This window comes from Leptidea sinapis, chromosome 17 (assembly GCF_905404315.1).
Source record: "Leptidea sinapis chromosome 17, ilLepSina1.1, whole genome shotgun sequence".
Taxonomy (NCBI): Eukaryota; Metazoa; Arthropoda; class Insecta; order Lepidoptera; family Pieridae; genus Leptidea; species Leptidea sinapis.
The window spans coordinates 8,350,701-8,364,016 of NC_066281.1; the positions used below are offsets into that span (position 1 = coordinate 8,350,701).

General features: G+C 36.5%; 1 protein-coding gene across 1 annotated transcript; it reads right to left on the bottom strand.

Moving 5' to 3' along the window:
- Positions 1-351: 351 nt before the first annotated feature.
- LOC126969056 (growth hormone-inducible transmembrane protein-like) lies at positions 352-10,140 on the bottom strand. The gene is made up of 8 exons (XM_050814349.1): positions 9,911-10,140; positions 9,614-9,811; positions 9,415-9,520; positions 8,731-8,872; positions 6,765-6,940; positions 4,602-4,762; positions 3,624-3,756; positions 352-1,473 (listed from the first exon to the last, which is right to left on the bottom strand). Exons 2-8 carry the CDS (start codon positions 9,801-9,803, stop codon positions 1,386-1,388), a joined length of 996 nt encoding a protein of 331 aa, XP_050670306.1. The 5' UTR covers positions 9,804-9,811; positions 9,911-10,140; the 3' UTR covers positions 352-1,385.
- Between the last annotated feature and the right edge of the window lie 3,176 nt (positions 10,141-13,316).

The following is a 13,316-nucleotide window of genomic DNA, read 5'->3' on the forward strand; positions in this document are numbered from 1 at the left end:
CGCCACCCACAATCTCTTGCAACACCAGATAAATCACAGGAGCGTTGCCGACCTTTAAGGAAGTTATTATACAATTGCGCGTTTTGCGAGAAATTTCTTTTCTCACACAGCCACTTTATGGTATCAATAACCGGCGCAGCATTTTTACCGAACCGATACGAGAACGACTTTTCGAACAACCTTCAAGATTAGAACATACTTCCAACTTAAGTCAACGCATTCCTTGACCCCAGGTGTTACAGATGTCTATGGGCGGTTGCCTCACCCTATCACGTTAGCCTCTTGACCGATTGCCCTCTCTCATATACAAAAGGTAGCAGATAATACTTAAATTGAAATAAAAACAGCCAATTTTAAATACTTTCAATTTAATGTCTCCCAACGAAATTACATCTCCTTATATCAACTTAACAGGTCAGCCTATTTAACAATAATATCACAAAAGCCTACAATATTTTCTACCAAAAGAATATAAATAAAATCTTTGATCACCAACTTCTACATTCATAATTAGTACTTAATATTGATTGGATTGCAATATAAAATTTCATTTAAAGATAACATATAAAAGTTGTCAAAGCGAACTAAATCCTACAATGATATTGGTTATTAATTTAATTCACAAACCTCTATTGAGTACATACAAACTAAAACATATGTACCTAATAATTAAGTAATTTTGTTTTGGAATATATCATAATCAAAATGCAAGTATATTTAAAGGTTTATTGTTAATGTGAGTGTTGACATTGTTTCATTAAATAACTTTATATACTCAAATATCATAAACCATCCATGATGTGTTCAAGAACCCGCATATTATCACCACCATAAATAGAGTTAGAACAAATTTCTTATCTGTGACAATGTTATTATTGCTTAATAATATCAATTTTTGGCTGAATGCGCATACAGTGCCCTGCCAAAGAAAGAAAAAAAAAACATCGATTTCGATAATATTATTTCATTCAAATTTCGAAAACAAAGCGATTTGAATTGACCTTCATTTTAATATCAGTCGAGATGACGTTAAGTTTAATGAAATGTCAATTTGCGAACAAATGTTGCACGTAAGTTATCGAACGATATGACAGTTGGGGCGAACTCTAGATTGTCTATGAATTAAAAAAACAATGACAGCTCCCAGCAAACTTCATTACCGCCATTACCGTCATAGTATGCGGCTCCTGAATGCATCATGGACGCTTATGTTATGTGGGTAGCTAATGTAGTTTATGTAACTGTACATAATTTAATTAGGCATTAAAATACTCGTGTTTATTGCCTTTCATTATTTACAGTCACATAGACTACTGTAGTCTATGCGCTGTTATAGAATATATAGTATAATTTTCATGTGTTAATCTAAGTCTTATGCAGCCTGTTTACTTCCTCTTATTTCCACCAGCGCCCGACAAGATCATTGCAATACGCATGAATATGTTCAGGATATCCAAGTAGACGGACACAGCACTGAAAAAACAGATATTTATGTAAATTTCTTTCTATGTGTTACAAATTACTTTTCCAGATGGATACATTCATACATATTCAAATTCAAATAGTTTTATTCAAAATAGGATTGATATCACTTAAAAACAAGAACCGACCTACGACCTTTGAAGAACGAGCGCAAAAAACTCGGTGAGCTTCTTTATTTTTTTTAATTTCGATACACAAATATTATAATTTAAATTGCTTGACGGCGGTGGCTCCATTCCCAATCTCTGGTATCATTTAAGAAAGTTATTTATGTGATAGTAACCGTAAATAAGTTTTTTTTTATGGAATAGGAGGACAAACGAGCGTACGGGTCACCTGGTGTTAAGTGATCACCGCCGCCCACATTCTCTTGCAACACCAGGAGAATCACAAGAGCGTTGCCGGCCTTTAAGGAAGGTGTACGCGCTTTTTTTGAAGGTACCCATGTCGTATCGTCCCGGAAACACCGCACAAGGAAGCTCATTCCACAGCTTTGTAGTACGAGAGAGAATGCTTCTTGAAAACCGCACTGTGGAGGACCGCCACACATCCAGATGGTGGGGATGATATCCTAACTTGTGGCGTGTCGTGCGAAGGTGAAATTCGGCGGCAGTAATCAGGTTAAACAGCTCTTCGGAACACTCCCCGTGATAATGCGGTAGAAGACACACAATGAAGCGACGTCTCTACGCAACGCCAATGTAGTATGTAGTTTCTAAGTGTTTTTTTACTTTTATGAAAATAAGCGACGAGACGAGCAGAAGGTTCAACTGATGGTAATTGATACGCCCTACCCATTACAATGCAGTGCCGCTGAGGATTATTGAAAAACCCTTAAATTCTGAATGGCACCACAACTGCGCTCGTCACCTTGAGACGTAAGTTATCAAGTCTCATTTGCCCAGTAATTTCACTAGCTACAGAGTCCTTCAGACCGAAACACAGTAATGCTTACACATTGATAATTGAATAATCCAAGTGAGGACCGGGTAAGTGTAAATAGGTTGCATACAAGTTCCAATATTTTAAAATATACTATTTTTTTAGTACAAGTATAAATAAATACTATATTTGTTTTATAAACTATCACTCTACTCATCTGTGACTTCACTTTTCATCAATTTTGTATTATTGCATTACACCAGCAATCTGTCCGGTTGTAAGCAGTCTCTCCTGTGTTCAGTTGGTCAAATATATGAATAAATTGTTTATTTATGGACACTACAATACCTGCATACATAGAATAATAACGCTCAGAACGATAGTTTCATTCATAGTTCCTGTCAATATAGAAGTAACATTATAATTAATGTGTGCGTGAGCATCACGTACTTACACTCGCCAACACGCACACAGACAGCCAAATAATGTTGCAAGTGAATAGACATTTCCCTAAATCAGTAACTTGTAAGAAAGAAGAAATAAAATATAAATTAAGAATTTAATTAAAACATCACGTATTTAATTATTGTTGCAACAATTTTTGAAGTATAAGTAAAGAAGTTCTTTAGAATCGTTGTGAGATGCTAGAGGAGCCGTTCCCAGCTATATCCGAGGATTTCTAGGGTGCAGAGAGCGAAATTGGGATCATTTTTGAAATCCAAGATGGCCGCCGCGCAAAATTATGATTGCAACCAGATGGATATCGTATACGAGGTTCTCGAGGGTGCAGAGAACGAATTTGGGATCATTTTTGAAATCCAAGCTTAACTACCTTAGTTAATAGTATGGGTGTTTATTACTAACCATACTAACTCTAGTTGCCTATTCTTCAGTTCACAAAAAAAACCCACAGCTATATCAACCGATCATTTCCTTTTAATCAGCTTTTTATATACTTCAATCAGCTAAATTAAAATAAAAAATCTCTCCACCTTGACGTCGGCCGAATCGTCGACATTCAGTCGACGGAGCCATTTATTATAAAAAAAACAAAGTTATTTTTCAATTAAATTTTGCGCACTGATTGTCCTGGAAGTTGACAGAATGACAACTGACGCGGCGGGAAACGGATGTGGTCATCAAAGACCAAATTGAAACTGCTTCATTTCGCTTGGGCATACTCACGTTCTAAGCGATATTATTCTAAGCCTGCATAGATATGTAACATAATATTTATAGTTTTTATTGCGGATACTCACGAGTTAATCGGATCGTAGGGCTGGAATCCATATGTTGGGTGCATCTCAGCTCGTTTAATGATTGCCTGTGTATCATACAACAAGAACCCGCCGAATACTATCAGACCGCCATACAGACTGAGTGAATAAAGTCCTGAAAAACATTATTATATTAAATACATATTTTGTGGTCTAATAAATTCGTAAAATGTAAAGTTACTCCAAGTTTAAAATTACTTCTTCCAGTCATGTAATTCTGTAGTGACAAAGGTAAGATAAAGGCAAAAAGATTTAAATCTGGAATAACTTTACTTGGCGTTTATTAAAAAAACAGTTGGGATAATGGCTTATACTAACCTTAAAAATATTAGGACCTGACAATCTGATCTGTACTGTCTTGTAAGAAATTACAAGTACCTACTTATTTGATATAGTGTATACTCCCATGTCTAACATATGGATGTCAAACTTGGGCTCTAACAGACCATCTCTCAGAAAAAGTTAAAGTGTGCCAAAACTCCATAGAAAGGAGCGTAATTGGAGCTAGGAGACGAGACAAAGTAAAGTTAGAAAGCATTAAGAGTCAGACAAAATTCAAAAACGCACACAAGATGTTTCAAAGGCAAAAGTCGAAATGGACTGGACACATTCTGAGCGAAAAGAAAGAGAAGAAGTTAATGTTATTTTATCACTTCAGTTAAAAGATGATTATAAATAACTTATAGTTATCGCATAAATTATTCGGATCTTTAGTTAAATTAACTTTAAGTTGAACCGTGATAGTGCTACCAACTAATAGTTGGTACCATTATCACAGTTGGCTGTAATGCCCTATATAAGCTAGAGCGCTAAGTTCTGGAGCATTAATTACATATTGTGAATTCTAAGTGAAAACTCTCCCCAAATACAGTGATTACAAGAATTGTGTGTGCTAAAATTACCACCCCTTGTACAGTCATCAAAACACGAAGTATGGTATAGAATAATTGTAATTGTTACCAGCTCCAAGTGCAGTGGTGGGAGGAAGGAACATGCCAGCCACTGATGCAGCAAACACAGCACCCAGTCCCATGGCTAGAGGCGCGCGCATGTTGAGGAACTCGCCAGAGGGCGCGCAGATTGCTATTGTGCTTAAACCCCCCACTACACCAGCAGTATACCTTAAATAAAGTTATAACACATGATTTAATCTTAATCTTAATATATATAAATTACGTGACACGTTGTTTGTCCGCGATGGACTCCTAAATGAATAAACGGATTTTAATGGTGATTACTTCATGGAGTGCAGTTTAGTCCAACTTGAGAGATGGGATACTTTTTATTTCGATTTGGGACCCATAATTAGTTTTATTTCCAATATTTGTTTTGTATATACATATTTTCTTTGAGAATTTATTGACGCACGGTTTGACAGTTCCGCTCTGAAACAATCTCATTATAACAACAGGGAGCATTTTTTACGAAATAATTCTTGATGTTTTGAAATATTATTATTGGCGCATCCTATAAAACAGTATTTTAATTTTATTATCTAGAGAACAACGTCTGTCGGGTCAGCTAGTTTAATATAAATGTGGGAAAGCAAAATTTTTAATGTTCAAATTATAAATAACTCATAGCCGTACATTTTTGAAGTTATACTTTTATTTGGCTCGTTAGGGAAATTATCAGAGTGAGGTATTACGATGCGCGCGCACACGGCCACACCGTCACGCAAATTCGACACCCTGACGTTAGCTGGTCAACTAGACCATATGTATCATACTTCAACTACCAAGCCTCTTGTAACCCATGTCTACTGAACCACAACAATTGGACGAGATTTAAATAAATCTCAATATACAATTTTTAAATATACAAATAATTTATCTCTGGTTGTATAAAAATAATTTTATGATATTTAATTACCTACACGTTATTTACGTAAATAATTATGCGGTATAATATTACTTGCATTGGTTGTATTTAAACGTACTATAATACAATATTATTTTTTTCTACAAATGTCAAATAGTACTAGGTTTTTTATTTTTTTATTTTTTGTCTGTCGAACTAGGTATGTGCCCAGCCCACTGCCACTTCAATTTCAATCATTTGAGCTATGTCAGTGACTTTCGTTCTCCTTCGGATCTCCTCATTTCTGATTCGATCTCGCAGAGAAACTCCGAGCATAACCCTCTGAGTGACCATGATTTGATCATGATTATATTGTTACATGTCTGGACTACAGGCTTGGGAAGACACTAGTATAATTCCGCAAATAGTATCTGGTAGTAGTATCCAGTATATTAGAAATGACATCAAAAAGAATTTTAAAAGAATCCATTTTGAGAAAATAAATGCATTTTAAGAATTTATTACACATCACAGTCACCAATACACTTCTTACCTGACCCAAACAATTACGCCAATATTTATACAAGTAAGGATTATTCTCAAATGTTCTCGAAGAGTTTAGGTTAGGTTAAGTAATCAATAATAAAAAGTTAGGTAGCTCGGGAATCTATTACGGCGGTCTACCTATTTACATGTGGTTTGCCTATCGATTTCTATAACTTTCGCGAATATTCGAAGTTCGACGTGATCTTCCGGACTTAACCCAGCATTTGCAAAAATAATAAACGACAAGCTTATGACAAATTTGCAAAGCTCTGCAATGCTCAAGTTAAAATGCACAGGAGTTATAAGGGTAATTTACTTATTATATCTGTTTTGATATATAAGGGGGGAAAACCGGCAAGAGGCACATGTGATGCTGTAAATATATAATAAATCAAATAAAATCAAAATCAGTTTATTCAAGTAGGTCACGGAAATGACACTTATGAATGTCAAAAAAAAAATCTTATTGAATCTACCGCTACTTCGTAAAGGGTTGAGCTAATGAGAAGAAGTAGTAAGAAACTCATTGCCACTCTTTTATACCAAGATTTACATTTAAGTACATCGATTTACAAATCATTTCAAATTACAATACAATATGTAAAATGATGCAACAGACACACTCAAACGTCAAATAGTCAATGTCTTAAACGAGTAAGTCAAAAAAATAAATGTAAATTAATACAAAAGTTATTGAGTACAGTAGCTGCATCATCCACATACACCATAAATAAATAAATATGTAAGTTAAATATAAAAATAATTGTTAGTTATTACCAGGCAGCTCGCATAAGTATTGGTCCACCAAGGAAGCAAATAGGAGCAATGACAGCTCCCATGATCCCAGTGTGGACCATCCAGGCCACCTGCTTAGCGCCAAAACCAGGAGTGTAATCCATGCCGCGGACAACCATTCCAGAACCAATCATCAAAGCCATTGTTGCTATGATTGACTGCAAAATAATTAATTTTTGTTTTAAACGGAACAAGAACTACAAGATTCTGATTATAAGTGATTATCAGTACTTTATTGGAAACTTAATAAATGGTATTATATTACTAAGAGCCATAGTCTAAGCACCATGGTTTTTCAAAGAATCAATTGCAATTTAACGGCTGGATCACTTGGCGTTGCGTAGAGACGTCGCTTCATTGTGTGTATTCTACCGCATTTATCACGGGGAGTGTTCCGAAGAGCTGTTTAACCTGATTCCTGCCGCCGAATTCCACCTTCGCACGACACGCCACAAGTTAGGTTATCATCCTCACCATCTGGATGTGTGGTGGTCCTCCACAGTGCGGTATTCAAGGAGCTTTCTTCCACGTACTACAAAGCTGTGGAATGAACTTCCTTGTGCGGTGTTTCCGGGACGATACGACATGGGTACCTTCAAAGAAAGCGCATACACCTTCCTTTAAGGCCGGCAACGCTCGTGTGATTCCTCTGGTGTTGCAAGTGATTGTGGGCGGCGGTGATCACTTAACAACAGGTGACCCGTACGTGGGGTATATATGGGGTGGGAAAAAGTAAGTGGGGAATACATCACTTGGTCAAGAAGTCCTCTAAAGATATCAAAATGTACATACAATCCACTCTCTTTAATTCAAATTTGCTATAATTTGAAGCTCTCCACACTTATCATGAGTCCCCAACAAAGTCTCCATATATTTCGAACTAAATCCATAAATTTTTATGCACTTTGTAATTGGAATGAAATATCATTGCTACGTAACAAAACTACTTGTTAATTCAAACTCATCAGCATCAAACACTCGGACAATTCAACATTGCAGAGAGAAAGATTATAAGTGCATTTTGAGAAAAGTTCAAAGTTGTCCCATCATACAGGGGGCTTTTTTTTGTTATGATTTGTTTGACACACCCTTTCGCACAAACTACTTTATGTAGTAATGTTTCAGTTACTGTTACTCTTTCGTTTGTTGTATACATATTAAAAGTTTGCATTAGTTGTGAGTCGTAAAAAGTATAAATGCTTTGTAAAACAATTGCGGAAACAGTTTATTGAAAAGTAGAGGCAGAATGGTGATATTGCAAAAGAATGAATGTACCCCTAAACTTATGTCAATGTTAAAGAATAGCAGTTAATAAATAATAATAGATCAGCACTTCATAATTCAAAGATTTATTTATATTCTCTCAAAAATTTTGAAGAGTCCCTCAAGTTTAGAATTAAAGAGTATAATTAGGATGTATTTTTTTTTATGGAGGACAAATGAGCATACGAGTCACCTGTTGTTGAGTGATCACCGCCGCCCACAATCTACCGCAACACCAGAGGAATCACGGGAGCGTTGCCGGCCTTTAAGGAAGGTGTACGCGCTTTATTTGAAGGTACCCATGTCATATCGTTCCAAAAACACCGCACAAGGAAGCTCATTCCACAGCTTTGTAGTACGTGGAAGAAAGCTCCTTGAAAACCGCACTGTGGAGGACCGCCACACATCCAGATAGTGAGGATGATATCCTAACTTGTGGCATGTTGTGCGAAGGTTGAATTCGGCGGCAGGAACCAGGTTAAACAGCTCTTCGGAACACTCCCCATGATAAATGTGGTAGAAGACACACAATGAAGTGACTTCTCTACGCAACACCAAGTGATCAGAGCACTGGGTCCCCCACGATTCGGGCTGCTCTACGTTGCACATGGTCAAATGGATCGAGCTGATACTGGGGTGAGCCAGACACCCAGTGTATGAGGATATCAATAAACAAAATGCATACCATCCAACCATTGCGAGCCACTAAGTTAAGCAGTGCAGGAGTCCTGAACACGGTAATAGCACTGCCTGCAGTCACTATCAATGATCCAGCTATGTAGCCATATGTTGCTTTGATTCTATCCTTTACATATTGAGGCCAGAGGCTAAAAACAATTCAAGATCAGTTAAAATATAGAAGACATGTATTATAAATAAAAAATTTCAATTTTCTATTTTGATACAATTAAACTGGCTGTGTTTCTTGATCAATATAACGTATGATAACTTTCAGTCAGTTAACAGTAGCTCAAAAGTATTGAGGACTGGTATAAGAAAGCTGAAACATGTTGAAATTGTGTGACATGCAATAATGTGAAAAGTTTATTAATTATGAATGATGAAAATGATGTTGAAAATACACTATACAAAGTTTTATAAAGTTAAAGATATGTATTTCTAAATTTATTTGCACTTATTTCATATTATGTAATAGTCATTCTATTCATGTAAAACAGTACAATAAATAATAACAATATTATTTATATACACATATATATGTAGACAGAAAAAAACCTAATAAAAATTACTTCCTAATATTATATTTCTTCACATCCCAATATTAATGTTAACAATTTTGCGAAGCTATTATTACAAGTTTTCATTTCATCAAGTCCTAGGACTGATTGTTTTTTTTTTCAGTACTTACTGTGCCTCCTGTAGAGTGCCTGGTTTTACTCCAGAACCATAATAACAAAGAGCCACTAGTCCAATAGCAGAAGCTCCAGCCAATGCACCTTTTCCCATACTGAAAGCTAGAAGATTAAATGAGCAGTCATAATTTAGAAGTAATTAATTTTTATTTAAAAACATGTGTTAACATTATGTAATTAAATTTCACTCTTTACCATTGGGACCAGCTGGAGCCATCAGCCTTTCCCATATTGTTGGTTGAGTCCTTGTAGCAACACGGGATCTGGTTTCCCGTGCATAATTCCTTATTACGTAGTTTCGAGGTACAAACTTCTGCGGCACAGGCGTTTTTAATGACTGAGTGACATGCAAAGCAGATCGAGCTACGCACATTCGCGATAACATGATGCAACCTGCAATCAATTTTTTAGTTCACGAAAATTTTAATGTTAAGTAAACTAAAATCTTTTTCATTCAATAATATAGCTTAAATTAAGCTTAAATTAACTCACCGGGTAGACGATTACTAATCAAAAGTTAGTGATTTCTTGTTATGATTTTTATGTTGATTCGTAGTTAAAAGTTTACTAAGACTTCAATTTAGATTGAAACAGATATATTATTATAGGCGTTGCGTTAATAATTATATCTTCGCAGTTCGTTGCTAAATGATAATGAATTGAATTACGAAATACCACGGAAATATTTGTTTTCTTACGGTTTGACTTTGAGACTTGAGTTTGAAGTTTGACGTTTCTACTTTCTAGAAAATACAATGATTGTCCCGGAAAGGACTAGAATCTTAGATTATTGACACTAATATACATAACGTGTAGTAGTATACATAATCATCAATGATAAGCCATACTATGGATCTGGTGTAACGATAAAAAATTCTTATAATAATTTTGGTAACGAAATATAATTTTATTTTATTTATTTTAACAACACCAGTTGATCAACGACCGACAGTACGGCTTTCACCATGGTCAATCGGCAGGTGATCTTCTGGTATACCTAACACAGAGATGGGCGGCGGTTATTGAAAGCAAGGGGGAAGGCCTGGCAGTTAGTCTGGATGTACCGAAGGCCTTTGATCGTATATGGCACAAGGCGCTTCTCGCAAAATTTCCATCACTTGGGTTTCCCGAGAGCTTATGCAAGTGGATCTCCAGCTTCCTCACTGGCCGCAGCATTTAGGTCGTTATCGACGGGTATTGCTCGAATCCTAAGCCCGTGAACGCAGCACGGGCGATGCCGTACAAGGGCCATGCAGATCTCGAGAAATCGTCGACCAGTGCCGGGAGAAACTTGTGTCTTCTATGGAGTCCTCTCTTGAGAAGGTCGCAGAATGGGGTAAATTGAACCTTGTCCAATTTTACCCCCAGGTGACTCAAGTTTGCGCGTTCACCACTAAAAAAATCCCATTTGTCGTATCACCGCTCTTCGACAACACTTCCCTTACAGCCGCGCCTAGTATCGGAATTCTGGGTCTCGATATCTCGAGCGATTGCCAATTCCACGGCCCTCTGGAGAGCAAAGCCAAATTCGCTTCGAAGAAACTGGGCGTCATAAATAGAGCACGGCAATACTTCAAGTCGGCCCACATTCTAGCGCTGTGCAAAGCGCAGGTCCGGTCTCATATTGAGTATTGCTGTCATCTCTAGTCTGGCGCACCCCAGTATCAGCTCGATCCATTTGACCGCGTGCAACGCAGAACAGCTCGAATTGTCGGGACCCAGTGCTCTGTAAACTGCTGGATCACTTGGTGTTGCGTAGAGACATCGCTTCATTGTGTGTCCTCTACCGCATGTATCATGCGGAGTGTTCCGAAGAGCTGTTTCACCTGATTCCTACCACTGAATTACACCTTTGCACGACACGCCACTATTGCAATTGACAAAATCATAGAAAGAATCGTGTGTGATCAGGTTCATCAATTCTATCAAAAGAAAGAGGTAATTAGTAGCAATCAATTTGGGTTTCAAGCGGGTAAAAGTGCAACAGACCTCCTATGTTCTTTCACTGACGAGGTAAATGCTCACTTAAACAACAAAAAAATTGTACTGGCCCTATTTATTGACTTTTCGCGGGCATTTGAAACATTGCAGCATGAACAACTAATCCAAAATCTAGATGATGGTGGAATCAGGGGTCCGTTACTAAAGTGGTGCAAAAATTATCTCACAAATCGTACATTTACTGTTAAAGTACAAAATACATACAGTGACCCCAAAATGGTGACTGAGGGAACGGCTCAAGGATCAGTCCTGGGTCCCCTACACTTTTTATCGTATGTGAACGATTTGGGAAACTGCCTAAAATACAGCACGTGTTACCAATTTGCAGATGACACTTGCCTTATTGTGTCAAGTAAAGATCCATAGAGCATGTGAAGATCTTCAGTCTGACTTGACACGATAACTAAATGGTGTCATGATGCTGGTTTAGTACTAAACATTAGTAAAACTAAGCTCATGGTTATCAAATCACCCTACATCAAGCACCCTACATCAAAATCTATAATTTCACACAATCATAATTGTCTGCATGGGCTAGGAACTTGTAGGTGTCCTGCAATTGATATAGTGGATACACATAAATAGCTTGGCCTAATAATTGATTCAAAATTCAACTGGAGCTACCACATCGAACACATTAGCAATAAGTTACGCCAGTTCCTAGGAAATATACAAATATTAAAAAATAGAATTCCCTTTAAAGTAAAAATTATGCTTTATAATTCATTAGCGGAATCCTATATTCAATATGGCCTAACAAGCTATGGCCGTACATATTCCTCATATCTGAAGCAAATATACAATCTTCAATTAAAATTTTGAAAAATACATTATCTGCAAATATGTTTTGAAAATCAAAACAAAACGAAAATGAAATATTTAAACATTGCAATATCTTGCCCATTTATCATAAAGTTAAGCAAATGCTATTAAGCCAATACTTTTTTAATGAAAAAATAAGATTGCAAAAGATAGAACATCCTATACAAACAAGAGCCATAACCCAGAACCGGTTGTCGATTCTCCGGGCCTGCAACGTGTACGGCGAACGAACTGCCGATTACCTAATACCTCGCTTGCTAAATGAGCTACCCTTCATTGAGCGGCAAAATTTAAATACTAAAAACATTAATTATAGAATAAAGGATTACCTATTACATAAGTTATAGCAGCTAAGAGAATTTGAACCTGCTAAGTCATATTTATAAGTTATATTTATTCGTTTTTAAGTCTTTTATAATATTTTCACTGTGTTCATTTAATTTATAGCATAAGTTGTTGTTGAGTTGTGACGTATATTAAGTGTTATTAGCATTACTTGTTAACCTCTGTGGTTTTTTTAGATGTTAATTTGACCTAGTTTTATATCGGTATATGTAATATGATAAATAAATAAATAAAAAAAAAGTTAGGATATAATCTCCGCCATCTGGATGTGTGGCGGTCCTCCACAGTGCAGTTTCCAACGAGCTTTCTTCCACGTTCTACAAAACTGTGGAATGAACTTCCTTGTGCGGTGTTTCCGGGATGATGCGACATGGGTACCTTAAAAAAAAGCGCGTACACCTTCCAAAAACTTTCCTGTAATTCCTCTGGTGTTGCAAGAGAAAGTGGGCGGCTGTGATCACTTAACACCAGGTGACCCGTACGCTCGTTTGTCCTCCTTTTCCATAAAAAAAAGTACTCGTTTACACCAAGGTTTATTATATGTAATTGTCAAGTTTCAAGTCTAAAGTTTTATGTAGTGTTTAAAAATACAGAAATATAATACTTGCTGCAGATATGTATGAAACTTGTTGGATAAAATTATTGTTTTGATTTTTTTAAATTGATATTTTCCCTAGACTGAACTTAAAGGCCGAGGCCATAAAATTAAAAAAAAATCAAAACTCAAAAG